Here is a 16,254-nt window from a genome sequence, read left to right on the forward strand (position 1 = left end):
CCCAGGGCTCGAGCTGATGGGGTTTTGCATCCCTGCTGCCCTACTTCTGCTAAGAGTCCGTTCATCCCGCCAATATTTACTGAGCAGTTACTTGATGCCAAGTCCTGCTCTAGGCACTTGGGAGACAGCAGTGAGCTGAAGCTCTGCTCCCATGGAGCTCATCACCCTGTCGTTGGAGAAGACAGTGATGAACAAAATACTAAGGAACTTTTGATAAGGTGCTAAGTACAATGAAAACAGATCCAGGTAGGATTAGGGCTCTAGGGTAAGTTGCAGTTTTATTTTTTATTTTATTTTATTTTATTTTTTATTTTTGTCTTTTTGCCATTTTCTTGGGCCACTCCCATGGCATATGGAGGTTCCGAAACCTCATGGTTCCTAGTCGGATTCATTAACCACTGAGCCACAACAGGAACTCTGTAAGTTGCAGTTTTAAATAGAAGATCCGGTAGGCGGAAACTTGAAGGATTTTGGGGGTGGGGAGAGCTGAGCAAAGGATATCCCAGTGCTCCCAGACCAGCAGGGAAGGGTGGCAGGAGGCCAGAGCAGATCCTGTATGACCTTTATGGGCCATTGTAAAAAGTTTGGGGCTTTCCTGTGCTTAAGTAAGAACCACTGGAGCGTCTTGAGCAGCAGAGGGATGTGCTGTTTAAGATTTTTGGGAGGTCCTGATGTGGCTCAGGGGTTAACAAACCTGACTAGTATCCATGAAGACACAGGTTTGATCCCTGGCCTTGCTCAGTGGGTTAAGGATCTGGCGCTGCTGTGAGTTGTGGTGTAGGTCGCATACATGGCTCGGATCTGGAATTGCTGTGGTTGCAGCATAGGCCAGCAGCTACAGTTCCCATTTGACGCCTAGCCTGGGCACTCCTTATGCCACAGGTTGCGGCCCTAAAAAGACAGAGACCAAAAAAAAAAAAAAAAAGATTTTGAAATTTTGAAGGAGCACTTGGTTGCTGCATTGAGAACAGGCAGTAGGAAGACAAAGCCAGAAACAGGGAGACCGACTGTGAGACTATTGTGATAAGCCAGCTATTGGATGAAGCTAAAAACTGGTTTTCCCTGTCTTTGAGTTGTCATCACCTCCTCATTCTGTGGCTCTGCCTTGGGCACAATTCTTGCCCAGCCCTGAGGATAGGTCCAGATCTATCACAATTTCGTTAACCCACAGAGCTGCCAGATTCAAGTTTGACTGTAGCTCCACTGCTGATGGGGGGTGTCAGTCACCCTGTAGATGTCAGTATAAAGGATGCATTTGATTTTCTTATTATTTTAAAGATTGCATTGCGTGGGTATCATATATCTTTATTTCCTTCCTGAGCAAGGAGTAAACATTTCTAATAGTAAAAAAAAAAAATACATTTGATAGTCAGCATCTTTTTCTTGTTCCTGGAAGGAAACAGAGCACCAAAGAGGTCTCTCAGGAAAAATTTGGAATATGATTCGATACTTAGTTGCCTGCACCTTACTCTTCTCTAAGCTTTGGAATGACTCTGTGACTCTTATTCTGACCTTGGTGCTAGAGTCACTTTGGATGATTTACTAGGGTGAGAGAGCGTGTGTGATGAGAAGTGCCAGGTCAAAGCCAGATAAAACCCCACCTCATTTGGGACCATCTGCCTCTCCTTGCTGCTTCCGGAAGCAGGAGCCAAGAGCGTGGTGACTTGTGCTTCCGTGTTGCCCTGTCCCTTCCGAGGCTCTGGTGTGCAGGTGACTGTGAGCTTCCCCTCCATCTTCCCAGACCAGTAACTCAGCAGATTTGCTTCCAGGCCAGGCAGGCAGCTTGCAGGTCCCCGACTGCCCTTGGCTTTCTGGGCAGCGGAGCCATGTGACAGACCCCCATGGCGAGCCGGCTGGCAGCAGAACCTAAAGAGAAGTCTCCCAGCCTTACCATGCCCCCTCTGAGGGTCTGACACGCAGGATGCTGCTTTACGGCTGTGCCTTTCAGATACATGCGGAATTCCAAGGCTCCACTTTCTTCCAGTTGGCAAAGCCAGCTCTCTTCTCCTTCTAGGAAAAAAGACGCATTGCGACGTCAAATTGTGCTTCCTGGCCCTTCCCTTTACAAATGGAGCATGAGTGAATCAGAGACATATGGGTTACATTTCCCTGGAAAGACAGTCTTAAGTTCGAAAGCGAACTTGGCAAAAAGCATTGGGAGGGGCGCGGGTTCCGCACATCCAGAGCCCTCAAGCGCTTCCCAGAGATGCTCAGCTGCACCACACACCCCCCGTCAGCCTTGGGGGTCCTCAGATCCACCCACTGCCAAGCCCAGACACTGCACAGAGTCTAGAGGACTCCCTGGCTGAGGTCATTCATGTTGCACTGAGTACCTCATTTTAAAAGGATGCCCTCCAAACAGCAAGTGCTGTCAGTGACTTTAAAACCCTCTATGTGCATATAAAGGAGCACCCCACCAATAACTCGTAACCTGTTAACTTAGTTTTGCCAGAGGGCGGTACTTTAAGAAGGAACCAGCCAAACGTTATGACTCGATATAATGGCCATCCTGCCTGGTACCTTCCGAGGCTCAAAAATGTTCCCCTCCCTGCAAAATACATTATATACTCAGTTTTATATGCAGGTGGAATTATGGTAATAACTTTACCCTCTTATGCCTGTCCTTTTATGTGTTACAAGTGCTTAAGTTAAACCATTGCTTCATAGGACCTGCTGTAGCCCAGAAGCTGGGGGTCTGAGGGCACGATGCCTGGGGCCCCCAGCTCCCTCCGCCATGGCTGAGGAAGCGATTGGGATCAAAACTCATACACACCATTCCCAGTCAGGGGGCTTAGAATCCCACCAGGTGTGGGATGGAAGCACTGTTTTATTGGTAAGTTTGGAGGGATGTCAGGGAGGCACATTCTAACAACTCTTAGCAGAAAACAGTGTCCATCCAGCCAATGGTGACCCATCTGTGGCTTGCAGATTACTCCTGGGAAGGCCAAGAGGGGGGGTCCAAACGACGGATGGTTGTTTCCCAAACACCAACCACCAAATATGCTGGTTGCTGGACACCAGTGGGGTTACACTAAACGCCACCCAAAGTTAGAGCAGACCCCGCAGGTTAAAGGCCCAACCTCAGACATCTGCCTCCATTGCACATCAGCCTGGATTCCCCAGGCGACCTGTACTTCTTCCTGACTGGCTACAAATTCAGGAAGTTGCAGGTTTGGTCATTCATTAGAATGACTTAGAACTCAGGAAAAACTATCACCAGTTGATTATGGAGGGTACAAGTCAGTCACAGCAGAATGGACAGGATACATAACTTATGGGGATGGGGTGGGGCGTGGGAGTTGAGGCAGCGACAAAGCCTGCATGCCCTCTCCAGGCACATCACCCTCCCAAGCACTCTGATGTGCTCACCCACCCATAAGCAACCTGACCCCGTCATGTGGGGTTTGTATAGAGGTTCCTCCATTATGTAAACATGCTTTTTTTTTTTTTCTTTCTAGGGCTGCACCGGAGCCATGTGGAAGTTCCCAGGCTAGGAGTTGAATCGGAGCTGTAGCTGCCAGCCTATGCCCCGGCCACAGCAAAACCAGATCCAAGCCACACCTGCAACCTGCACTGTAGCTCATGGCAACACTGGATCCTTAACCCACTGAGCGAAGCCAGGGATGCAGCCCACGTCCTCATGGATACTAGTTGGGTTTGTTACCTCTGAGCCACAACAGGAACTCCTATGTAGACATGATTGATTAAATCATTGACCACTGGTGACTGAATAGTCTCAAGCCCCTCTCCCCTTCCGGGAGAGACTGAAAGATAACCTTCTAATCCTGTGGTTGGGGTTTTGGGTGACCAGCTCTAGGCCTCTCCCACGGTGAATCATCTCATTAGCCTACAAAAGTAAATTCCAGAGGTTTTAGAAGCTCTGTGCCAGGCAGGTGGACAGAACCCAAATATTTATGTTGTATTATATCACAGGGACAAATTCACAGTGGGCCCAAGCCTCTTCAGCTCAAGCTCTGCTCACCAAGGCAGGATGGAAGTGGTCAGGGAAGAGGAAGCGCCCACCACCCCTGCTCTTCTCTTTGAGGGGACCCTTCGCAGCTTCTTCTGCCTCTTCCATGAAGAAGCTAGGACTCAAAACATGGTCTCCTCTCCTGGATGAGGGAGTAGATGTTATGACCTTAGGGCTGCAGACGAGAGTCAACCAAGGAAGTTCCCGTTGCTCGAAATGGGTTAAGGAACCTGGATAAAAGAAAAAACAGAAGTGGAAAAATTTCATTCTATCAATTCAAGGGATTTTATTTTATTTTTATTTTTTGTCTATTTGTCTATTTCCTAGGGCTGCACCTGTGGCATATGGAGGTTCCCAGGCTAGGGGTCGAATCGGAGCTACAGCTGCCGGCCTACACCACAGCCAGAGCAACGCCAGATCCTTAGCCCACTGAGTGGGGCCAGGAATCGAACCCGCAACCTCATGGTTCCTAGTCGCATTCATTAATGGCTGAGCCACGACGGAAACTCCAATTCAGGGGATTTTAGTTAAAAAGATCGGCTCTCCCTCTCAGGCGTATTCTCCTAAGCAGTGCATCAGACGCAGAATTTTACCAGTCAGCCCCCCTCGCCTCGCACTGCCCCCCTCACTAAAGAACTTCCTGTTCTGATGTGTCTCAGGAGCTCCTTCCAAGATGTCTTTCTGATGCTGGTGCCTGTGACCAGCTATGAGCTCCTTGCAGGCACACAGCGCAGCACCCTCTCAACCCTCCACCTCCTCCCCCGCCCCCGTTGCCCTGGAGCCAGCGCTGTTCCCGAGGGATTTTCATTTTGCAAAATAATTTGGCATGTACTGATAATTTACTAAACCATTTGTTTTCCATATAGAGGAAGTCATGCTTGCTGAAGAAAATAAAAATGCAGGAACATCAGCCTTAGAAGGTAAGGATGTGCTCCAAGGCCTTACTGCTGTCGCATTTGCCCCCTCTTCTGCGGTGGCAATCTCTCTTGATCAAAAGAGGAGAAAGGAATAAAAGAGGGCCGGCCGTGCTGGGATTTGAAATGCAAGTCTCTCGGTCATAAAACCCCTCATGCTTTAAGATGAAGGGAATTGAGTCATGGATTTAAATGCTCCTGAAAGTGATGAAAATGAAATCCGAGAGTTGTTTTGTTCCAGGGCGTGTGATTGATAATGTGCCATGACAAGGCCATCATACCACCAGTGGCATAGAAAGGGATCTGCTTTGACAATGGGCGGGGATCATCTTGGGACCACGTTCATTGCCAAGAAGTGACATTGTTTATGCAGAGCCTGAACAAATAGATCCGGGGTGCCTGTTTATCTGCCGCGCTTAGATAAGCTCTAGAAGGATTCAGGAGCCCTCGGGTGTCCCGGGAGCCACATTGCTGTAGACATTTGCGACTTATGTAACTCTGGCTCGGGTCTTCACCGGGGCCTCTTGCCCAGAATGATCCGGTTGTTCTTGTGTCCTCTGTCCGGCCTCCCCCCTCCCTGGTGCAGTGCTTCGAAGGGCCACCATCAAAAGGAGCCGGACGGAGGCCATGACGAGAGACTCCAGTGATGAGCACTGTGTTGATATCTCATCTGTGGGTGAGTGGAGGCCGGCAGAGCTGCTTTCCTGGCTCTGAGTCTCCCATCGAAAGGGAACATCTGATCCTGGCAGAAGCACCACAAGGAGGAAGGGAACCTGAAAAATCCAGAACTTTGGGATGTAATTGGGAAAAGGCATCCGGATCTAACCTAGCGGACAGTGACTGACAGGCAAAAAAAAAACAAACAAAAAAGGACCAGGAGATGGTCTGTATGTGAAACATGGGGTTTGGGGCCAAGAAGGCAACCCAGATTCAAGTGTGGCAGGTGCATCCCGTATGCGTCTATAATCCCCTCTTTGCTGGGTGTGATCATGAGAACCCACTTTGGGATGTTGCTCAGGGATCCAGAGGATGCCTGTTTGAGAACTGCAATCATGTGCTTAATCAGAGTAGCACCTGCCTACTTGCAGCCCCTGTTTCCATGTGATGTTTAAACAAATTCCTCCTGACAGCCCTTTAGCGTGACTGGTGTTCAATCCTAGGTTCTCTGAGAGATGGCTGGCTGATGGCAGATTTTTCCTCCCCAGAAACAGGGAAGGGTCTGCTCCATCTTTAAAAAACTGAAGAGGAGTTCAGAGCCCATTGCCGCTTAGGCTGCCAGTGGTAGAGAAATGGCAAATGCAGCAGGATGATTCCAGTGCCTGAAGCATATGTCAAAAGAAAGGCCAGGGAGAAGCCCAGTCTGTTTCGAACATAAACACGATCCCCTTAGGATTCAGGAGACAGGCTGGATGCCTGGTGTCCTGCCCAGGGAAGCTTTCTATCTCCTGGGACTGAGAGTGCCCAGGGGAAAAGCAGGGATCTCTGCTGTGCTGTGGAAACTCTTAGCCCATAAGCTGGAGACTCCCCAGGCCTGCAGCATGGCAGTGCCCCGGCCCTGGGACCGAAGCTGCCCCTCTTGCCCTCCGGATGCCCCCTTGCCATGGAGCATCATCTATTTTGAAGCCTCCTTCTTCTTCCTTCCTCCTGCCTCTGTAGGCACACCTCTCGCCCGAGCCAGCATCAAAAGCGCGAAGGTGGATGGGGCCTCCTATTTCCGGCACAAGGAGAGGCTTCTGCGCATCTCTATCCGCCACATGGTGAAATCCCAGGTGTTTTACTGGATCGTGCTGAGCCTCGTGGCTCTCAACACCGCCTGTGTGGCCATCGTCCATCACAACCAGCCCCAGTGGCTCACCCACCTCCTCTGTAAGTGAACAGTGACTGCTGGCTCTCCTGGCAGCGCCTGGACGGCAGTGTGAATGTCAACAGGGCAAGCCCTCTCGGCCACGTTGTGAGGGAGGCCAGAGTTGTCATCAGCGGGGCGGGGGGGGGGTGGTCAGGATTATCACATGACAATTCCCACCTGTCATTCATGATCAAATCAGATAAATCTTTGCTGATGAGTCCACAAGATAGTGTTATGCTTTATTTGGGGAGTCTAAGGCTTTCACTTAAGTGACTTAAGGTAGCTCAGGGATGTAGGGAGTCTTGGTCACCAAAGTCTCGGGAGAAAATGCTTAGGGAAGTGGATGCCTTCAATGGACCCGAAAGGAAACCTGTAGGCCAGCTGTGGGTAAGGCTGCCAGTGGGAGGAAGTGAGGTTCCTGATGCTGTCGGGCTGTGCGTGTGTAGAGGAAATGCAGCTTCTTCATCCAAACCGTGCTGAAGCCCTTTCCCTCTCTCCTGAGAGCCACCTGCCATTTAAAGGGCAGTAACAAAGCCCCCCGTCAAACAAGAGCCAAGCTGACCTGTGGAGTGGGCCTGAGACTCATTCTGGCTCTGAGCACGTCCAGACGTCATTAGGTTTTGCCTGGCACTGACCTGACGTGGTCACCAAAAGTCCTGTGGGGGTCCTGTTGCTATTGAGGGTTCCTCTGTGGGTCGGGGCGGGGGGGCGGTGGCGGTGGGCCCAGGGAGGGCAAGAGCCCGTGCCCTCCATGGAACCAGTGCTTCTGCCTTGAATGCTTTCAGACTATGCAGAGTTTTTGTTTCTGGGACTCTTCCTCCTGGAGATGTCTCTGAAGATGTACGGCATGGGGCCTCGCCTTTACTTCCATTCTTCATTCAACTGCTTTGATTTTGGGGTAAGTGCTCAGATGCCCAGCGCGCCCCAGCCCCGCCCCTGCCTAATGTTGATGTGCTGGGGTTTGAGATAAGCAGCTTGCTCCCAGCTCAGCCTGAAGCCCTGAAATCAGAATTTATAAAAGGGGAGCCAGTAGGATTAGCGAAAGGGAGGGCAGGAATGAGAGCAGCCTTGCTGTCCTAGAGTTTGTTTGGGCTCTTTAAATGCTCTTATTTTTAATGTTTGCACTGAAGTGTAGACACGCATAGCATAGCGTACATACCCCTCAGTGTGTGTAGATCACAACGTACAGCTGTAGAACGCCACCCATAGGCAGCGTTTTCAACCACTTACTATCTTGGGGGGGAGCCTGAAGGAGAAGGCCAAAGACTTGATTCCAGAAGGTGGATCAATAAAACCATGAAGAGCTTCTGTACTTACTTTTTTACTTCCATTTAAAATTGGAGAAATTATCCAGATAGACCCTTAAGTGTTCCCACTCACCCTTTTATATTCGCAGGCCCCACATCAGCTCCGGTATCGTGTTCACTTTCTGAGTAATATTGACATATATAAGTGTGTGTGTTCCTCGCAGCCTGCAGGGTGCTTTCACGTATGTCTTTGTCCTCTTGCTTTCAAGAGTCCTGCTCACTCTGTTAGGTATCAGGAGTTGGGCTGCGTGTTTACACAGGAGTACAGAGGGGGCTTCGTGGACAAGTTCCCACAGCCAGTTAGCAGCAGAACTAGGGTGCAAAACTTTGGGTTCCTGAACCACCTCTCTTTCTGCCAAACCCACTTCTTTTTCTGCCAACTCTTCCGTTAGGTGCTAACGATTTTGAGCACGTGCCAATCTACATTTTAACTTGGAACATATGCTTCTGGGTACAGGCAATTTTCAGGCATAACAGCAAGTGAGAGGCCATTTTTACCTTCGTTTCCTTATCTATGCACATTCCAGCGTCACTGTGAGGATTCATTTTTGTTCTTTCTCCTAGCGCAATGTGGAGAACTAGAGTAGACTTTCAGTAAACATGCAATTAAAGGAAAAAGCAAATTGAACGGTTGATTTGACATCGCTGCTTCCCATAGCAAGCAGGTTCTATGCCACCAGACAGTACTGTCATCTCAGGGTGTGTGGGGCCTGAGCGACAGAACGGTGTTTCATGTGCAGGTGACCGAAACATTCTTATTAGCACTACATTCTAGGACGATGAGAAAATGTGGGCCCTCCCTGAGCTTTTCATGTTGGAAGGCAACCCGAATTAATTTAAATTTGTTTTCTTAGTGGAGGGCGGCTCTTTGGTCTGTTTCTGTTCAAAGTGTTATAAGAACAGGATGGCTGTCGGATCTGTGCAGATGTGGTGAGTAGCTGTTGTAGTTTTCAGGAAGGACAGGGCGGCAGGCAGTAAAGCGATCTGCAGTGCAAAGGAGGAAATTCAGCACGGGGAGTGGAGAGCAGTGGGCAGAGAGGTGGTGTAGTCCCATTTTTCTTGGCAGCCTTCATAAATAGGTGGTCCTATTGGAGGTGGGCTGTGCGGGGAGGGAAGAGTTTTAATTTCAAAATAGCCCACTGAGAATTGTGGATGGCTGAACGTCACTTGCTCCTCCCTCCCCTCCCTCTCCTCCTCCTTCCCCCTCCCCCCTCCTCCCCCTCCCCTTCTTCCTCCTCCTCCTCTTCTCCCTGTGGCTGGGTTTGACTCTTTAGGTCACAGTGGGGAGCATCTTTGAAGTGGTCTGGGCAATCTTCAGACCTGGCACGTCTTTTGGAATCAGTGTCTTGCGAGCTCTCCGACTTCTAAGAATCTTTAAAATAACCAAGTAAGTGATCAGAATCTGGACTCTCCCCAACCACCTTTGGGAGTGGAAGCTTTCCTCTCTTACTCTATTGCCTTCCATCCTCACTTCCCCTTCTCAATCCCCTTCCCTACCCCACGCCCCACTCCCTCTATTCTTTTGCTCTTCCTCCTCTTCCAAAGATCAAAGCAGGAAAACGCCCATGATGCCAGATCCTGTGCCGTATTCCCAAGGGGAGCCACATTACTGCTGCCACGTCTCCTTCCTACAAGTGTACAAAGGCAGCTTATCTCATAGGCCACCAGGCGGATGCCCAGCTGGGCTTGGGGATAACTCAGGACTCAAGTGCTCACTGTGGTAATGCCGTCTTGGTTTTTGTAGGTATTGGGCATCCCTACGGAATTTGGTGGTCTCCTTGATGAGTTCCATGAAGTCTATCATCAGTTTGCTCTTCCTCCTCTTCCTCTTCATCGTGGTCTTTGCTCTCCTAGGAATGCAGCTCTTTGGAGGCAGGTAGGCGTCAATGTGCTTTCCATCCCAAGGAGCCTAAAAACCTAGTGTTTCGCCTGTGAGCTCCAGGGTCACTCATTTGATCACCATGTTACCATCTTGTTATTTGCGTCCATGGCCCAAAACCAACCATGAGTGTTTCTATTTTTAATCCTTTCCCACTGTACGGGGTTCTTGTGGGGACCCCTCCCTGTGGAATGTACAGGAAGGTACATCATGGGGCCTTGTAACTCAGGATCAGCCCAGACCCCATCCCATCGCCCGTGCCCTTCAAGCACACTGTCCCTCAGCAGTGATCGCTGATACCATCCTCCCAGTTACGGGAATCGGGGGGAGAGAGTTGGGAAGAAGGGAATGTGAAGAAAGGGAGCAATTTCATGACAAAGATTTTCATCTCATTCTCTAAATTTCCTTTTCAGGTTCAACTTTAATGACGGGACTCCTTCAGCCAACTTCGACACCTTCCCTGCAGCCATCATGACTGTCTTCCAGGTATGAGGTCCCTAAAGCATGTTCTGGAGGATCCCTCGCTGCACACACCGCAAGACGAGGATGGGTGATGAGAACCCTACCTCTTCTCTCCAGGCTCCTCTCAGGCAACTTACTGAGTAATCCTCACCGTAGTAACAGTAGTGCCTGGATTTCTACTGCTCTCTTCTTACCAAGGTTAAAAGAGCTCTATTGCGAAGCCCTCGCTGGCCTGCTCCCTACACTGGTTCATTTGCAAGAGATGTTAATGAAGCCAGAGACATTCAGTATCATCGCATTTCTGGTTTTATGGAATTGGAAACATCTCACTCACTTATCCGTTGGATGAAGTATCTTTTCTATGACCCCCCCCAATTTTTTTTTTAAATCATGGGGAGATATCAAAATCAATAATGTCTGAGAGCTAAAGGAAAATACTATTTAGGCAGAATCTGAGGCTGAACCAGAACTGGAGTCCGTGAGGCTCTTTCCAGTGGTGCTGTGGGCTCAGCAACTGTATCTTGGCAGCTCCTGGGGACAGGTGGACAGGCAAGCAGTGCCTGGGCCACCTGATCTGGGTGATGGCCACAGGCCTGGCAAAGCTGGGGTTTGGGGTGGCAGGGGAGCTCTGCCTTTTGAGGACTAGAGTCTTTCCTTTTGATATTCTCCTTCCATTTTCAGTGCCTAAAATTCTCTTCTGTATCAGAAGGATGTTGAGGGTTCTTGGTGGGTGTGAGTTTTTTCCTCCCTGGCAGGACGGTCAAGCGAGGGGGTAGCGGGAAAAGCCCCAGGCCCAGAATTTTCCCCTTTACCTCGATCCCCTTTGCTCAGCCTACCCGGGTCTCTAACTTGCCTGTCGTTTGCTGTGTGTAGATCCTGACGGGCGAGGACTGGAACGAGGTGATGTACAACGGGATCCGCTCCCAGGGCGGGGTCAGCTCGGGCATGTGGTCAGCCATCTATTTCATTGTGCTCACCTTGTTTGGAAACTGTATCCTTTTTAAAGTGCTTCCCTTGCTGCCAACCTGGACCAGCACGTGCGGAGAGGAGGAGCGGGGGGCGGTGATGATAATAGAGCTGGGGGCGCATCGGGGAGACATCTCGGTGTACCAAGAGATGCAAGGACCCTGACCTTAAGGAACTCGTGTGCTAGTTGGATAAAGAAGATGAGTATGAACAAAAGAGAGTATCATCCAAGCTATCAGGTATCATAATATCCAAATTATCAGATTATCATCACCAACAAAACCATGTGAGTCTGTTACAGGAAGTGGTTGGAGAGACTATAAGCTGGAAAAAGAAGAGAGGACGGAAATCACTATAGGCTGAAATAGCAACTGTTGTAAATAGCGTGGTGGTGAACATTGGGGCGCATGTATATTCAATTATTTTATAATAACCTATAAGGGAAAGAATCTGAAAAAGTGTGTATATATATATATATATATATAGAGAGAGAGAGAGAGAGAGAGAGCGTTTATATGTGTATAACTGAATCACTGTGTGATACACCTGAAACTAATATGACACTGTAAATCAACTATCAACTATAAAAAATTTAAAAAATGGTAACCAGTAACTAACTCACTAGTAACCTAATGAATTAATCACTCACTAAGAGAGAACAGAGTCTTCCACATAATGAGATCTCAAGGTATTAGTATTATGATTCATGCTAATACTACTGAGCATAGCTAACATTTCTTGTATTCGTGCCATTCATGAGACCTTACACTAAATGCTTTATAGGTGCCATTTCATCTAATCTTTACCGTAAAGGACTTAGAAGAAATCACTTGATCAAAGTCCAACAATTACTAAATTGTAAAGGGAGCCTGGAAACCAAGTGTATTTCCTTCTGAAACCCAGGGCTGGTCATGGGATCTAGACCAGGAAGATTTAGGTTTTCATCCCAGCAACTCTGCTTAAAAGCTGTTTGGCCTTGGGACAGTCACTAGATCTCTCTCTGAGGTTCTCAGATGCTCATCTGAAAGGAAGAAGCAGGATCGATTTCCTTGTTAGTTGTAAATAGTAAATGAGATAATTTACTTGAATAAACCTTATCAACTGCAAACTTCTGCATGATCATTAGATGTTTTGGGGGAGCGGGACTCGCCTTGAGTCAGGATTGGTGGAGCGAAAAAGGACAACCTGTGATGCAGCTGTATTTTGCATTTTCCGTAATCTCACAGAGACGAGATGTTCCTTTCAATTTGCTGTCCTGCAGACTTCTAGGAGCCAGGGCAGACTATAAACTGAACACGAGAAACCCCTAAAAAGGCAGTGAGTCATGGAAATGGAAGGCCCATTTGTCACACGTCACTTTGACTTTCTGGTTCCTCTGAGAGCAGCCAGACCTGGACTTTTGTGCTAGGGCCAGTTCTGAGTTCCACCACCCATAGGCCTCAAGGGTAATTGGAATCTGGGGCCTCAGAGGTTAGGGCATGGAGTAGGACTGGCTTCCATAATGGTCTTGTGTGCCCTGAGACAGTCTGTTAAACGAAATACGGACGCCTCCCAGGACCAGAAGATTGAAGTCCATGACTGAGAGCTAGTTGGTGATGAGGCCTTGGAATCTCATTTTTTGTCCATCTTTAAGGACGGAATAGCATGATTGGTCCAGATGGGCTTCCAGAAAAGGGGAGGCGAGCTCCTGCTTCATTCTCCCTACCCGTCTTGTTCAGTGATTCTTAACCCAACATTGCTGTGATAAGAGGCCAGAGCCCTATCAAGGCTTCCTCACTCCATCTTAACTCCCTGGGAAGTTTTTTTTTTTTTTATCTTTTGTCTTTTGTCTTTTAGGGCTGCACCCATGGCATATGGAGGTTCCCAAGCTAGGGGTCCAATCAGAACTGAAGCCACCGGCCTACAGCACAGCTGTAGCAACATGGGATCCCAGCAGCATCTGCGACCTACGCCACTGCTCACAACAATGCCGGATCCTTAACCCACTGAGCGAGGCCAGGGATCAAACCCAGGTCCACATAGACACTAGTTGGGATCTTTAGCCACTGAGCCCCGACGGGAACTCCCCCCTGGGCAGTTTTATTTAGATATTTCTTTGTTCCGTACAAAGAAATGATATCTGGAAGGAGGGAAGAAGACATATCCTCTTTCAAAGAGAGTCAAATGCCTCTTTGCGGGCAGCTCCTGTTCCTGCTAGTGGCCCAGACAGGAAAGGCTGGAGATGCTCTCTCCGCCTTGCCGGAGCCTTTCATTTTTCTTACTTGCCCATCCTTAACTCATCATGCCAGACACGCTGCTGAATGTGTTCTTGGCCATCGCCGTGGACAATCTGGCCAATGCCCAGGAGCTGACGAAGGTAAGCCTTGTTCTCCAGGGATCCGATGGTCCTCTAGTGCCACTGGGGGCACGCAGACTCCGAAAGTCTGCATTGCTGGCCTCAGACCTGCTGGGAAGGCCCCTTCTCAGAGCTTGTGGACAGTTGGGAGAGCGCCCCGTCCATAAAGGAAGCCTGGTTCACATTCATTGCGTTTGCTGAGCCTGGGACCAGCAGCCTCGGTCTCTTATGGGATATAGAAGATAATCACTTGGTCACTGCCAATTCTCAGAGGGGTCCTTTGTAGGATTATGACCTGGAAAATAAAGAACACACCATAGTCCTGGATTTAAGTCCCCCCTCTCCTCCTGTGGCTGTGTGGCCTTCATCATGAGCCTCTACCCTCCTGGGTTTCAGCGTGAGAGGGGCCAGGAAGGTCGCAGTTCCTAGACGGTGGCTGCCGCGGTATTCCAGTGACCATGATCATTTTGGCAGAAGTTTCAGTGGAGGCAGACCCTACATTTCTCAAAGAGCCGTTCCCTCTTGTCTCTGAGTCCTTTCTGTAGAGGTGGAGGCGATGCTAATTGCGATGGGATGGCCTAGGGAGATAAGCGACAACCTCTCCCCACACAGAGCAGATTTGGCTTGGGGAGGAGCTCATAGCATCCTGGCGATGCTTCTGAGCTTTTTCCACATGTTTATTCCGCGATGCGTGGCCCGTTCTGCCCCGCATGCCTGAGGCTCTTATCTGCATGGTGAGGTAGGGAACAGTACCAGCTCTAGTATCTGAAAAGCTGGCCGTGAGTCACACATCTGCCACTCGCTGGCTCTTTTAGCTTGGGCTGGACCCCTGGTCTCCATTAGTGTTGCTTGCTTCGTCTGTAAAGTAAGAATGCCGTCTCTGCCTTGCATCCCTCCTGCTGGTACCTCGAGGATCAAGCCAAGTGCTGTGTGTGAAAACCAGGGCGGGTATGGAGATGTCCGTAGGCTTCGCAGCTCTGGCCATTTTAGCAGAGCTGGCTTGCCTTGGTGTCATCACATAGAGGGACAGTTAGAAGCAGGACTGTGGGCGAGGGGAGGAGGTCCCTGCCTGAGCACCAGGTGGGGTCACTTCGCCGTGCAGGGAGGAGGGCGTGATGGGAGGCGTGGCCTTTGCTTCAGGGGGCTCTGCCTGGAAGGGCCCCACTCTGTCACTCCCAGGCACTGCATCTGGAAGTGATGGGGTGTTCATGGGACCTCCCCAGCGGTGGCCAGCTCCCTTGATGGCTGGGGGTTGGGTTGAATGCTACTGCTTTCCTGGGAAAATGTGGGGCAGCCTACAGGGCAGGGGAAAGACCAGAATGGCTGGCCATGCCGGGGCCGAGGAGGCTGCTGTCTCAAGGAGCCTGCGCCCCTGGCCACCTGACGTCTCTGGGCCAACCTCACCTCATCCTGCCTCGTTTCCCCTTCTTCTTTCCACTTTCCTCACTGTGCCAGGCCTCCTTCTGGGGAGGGTCCCCGGAGCTGCTCTCCTTCACAGGGATTCCAGGCCAGTCCCTCTCTGCTTTGTCTCTAGGATGAGCAGGAAGAAGAGGAGGCTTTCAACCAGAAGCACGCCCTGCAGAAGGCCAAGGAGGTCAGCCCGATGTCTGCACCCAACATGCCTTCCATCGAGTGAGTCGGCTGCCCCCACCCTAAGACCCCCAGGCTCCTGTGCTCACCTCCAGTTGCTCACCTCCGAACTCATTTACTCTTGGGGGAGGGGGGGGTGCCTGCTCTGTGTCAGGAAAGGCCCTATGCATACGGCTGTGAGCAAGACAGGGTCTCTTTATTCAGAGCCTTTATTTCAGTGAGCAAAATAGCTGATAAACACTCAGACCTAATATCAGATGGTGATAATGGCTGAAAAATAAATAAAACAAGGTGCTAAGGCAGAGGAAGAAGAACTGGGGGGGCATACCTTCAGGCAGTCTGGGAGGGCTTCTCTGAAGAGGTGCTATTTACGCAGAGACCTAAATATGTAGCCGACGGTCATGGGATACAGTGAAGGCAGAGTGTTCCCAGCAAGGCCCTGTGGACGCTGTGAAGGAACAAGGGAGGAGAGGGGGCGACGAGGCCAAGGAGGTCCTGAAAGTCCAGGCCAGGGACATGGGCTTTTATTCTAATTGCATCCACAGGACGGTCTCCAGGGGAGGGTGGCGATGATACGGTTTGCTCTTTTAAAAGGTCACTCTGGTCTGGGGAGGGTGGACTGTAGGGCCCAGACTGCGGGCAGGGAGCCGGAGATGGGCTCGTAGAGTGAAGTTGGTGAGCATTGATGGGGGTTCAGACTGTGGTGACAACGGCCTAGATGAGAAGTCAGCCCACTCGGCCTGTTTTTGGGAGGGAGAACCAACAGGATGAGCTGATGGAGTCACTGGCATGGGGGTGGGGATGCAAAACAAGAAGAAATCAACATGCCTGCTGGGGGTTCAAGTCTGGGACCTAAGCAGCTGGGTAGATATGGAGGGATTTACTGATGCCCAGAGAGCCGTGGAAATCCCAAGGTTCTCTTGGTCCACATTCAAGTTGAGGGGCTTATAAAGACATGCAGATTTGGCCTCGCTCAGTGGGTTGA

The 16,254-nt window shown here is 50.1% G+C and overlaps 1 protein-coding gene across 10 annotated transcripts in view; it reads left to right on the forward strand.

Moving 5' to 3' along the window:
* CACNA1E (calcium voltage-gated channel subunit alpha1 E) overlaps positions 1-16,254 on the forward strand; it is a 490,987-nt gene that overhangs the window by 395,701 nt on the left and 79,032 nt on the right. For 9 of the 10 annotated variants that reach the window (XM_021102616.1, XM_021102615.1, XM_021102620.1 and 6 more), the window contains 10 exons: positions 4,837-4,890; positions 5,471-5,560; positions 6,541-6,750; positions 7,516-7,628; positions 9,312-9,424; positions 9,782-9,913; positions 10,330-10,402; positions 11,252-11,369; positions 13,633-13,700; positions 15,214-15,311. In XM_021102616.1, the coding sequence (XP_020958275.1) occupies positions 4,837-4,890; positions 5,471-5,560; positions 6,541-6,750; positions 7,516-7,628; positions 9,312-9,424; positions 9,782-9,913; positions 10,330-10,402; positions 11,252-11,369; positions 13,633-13,700; positions 15,214-15,311 (1,069 nt within the window). The remainder of the gene's footprint in view (positions 1-4,836; positions 4,891-5,470; positions 5,561-6,540; positions 6,751-7,515; positions 7,629-9,311; positions 9,425-9,781; positions 9,914-10,329; positions 10,403-11,251; positions 11,370-13,632; positions 13,701-15,213; positions 15,312-16,254) is intronic. The other variant, XM_021102619.1, reaches the window with a different exon arrangement.

Source organism: Sus scrofa, chromosome 9, assembly GCF_000003025.6.
Source record: "Sus scrofa isolate TJ Tabasco breed Duroc chromosome 9, Sscrofa11.1, whole genome shotgun sequence".
Lineage (NCBI taxonomy): Eukaryota > Metazoa > Chordata > Mammalia > Artiodactyla > Suidae > Sus > Sus scrofa.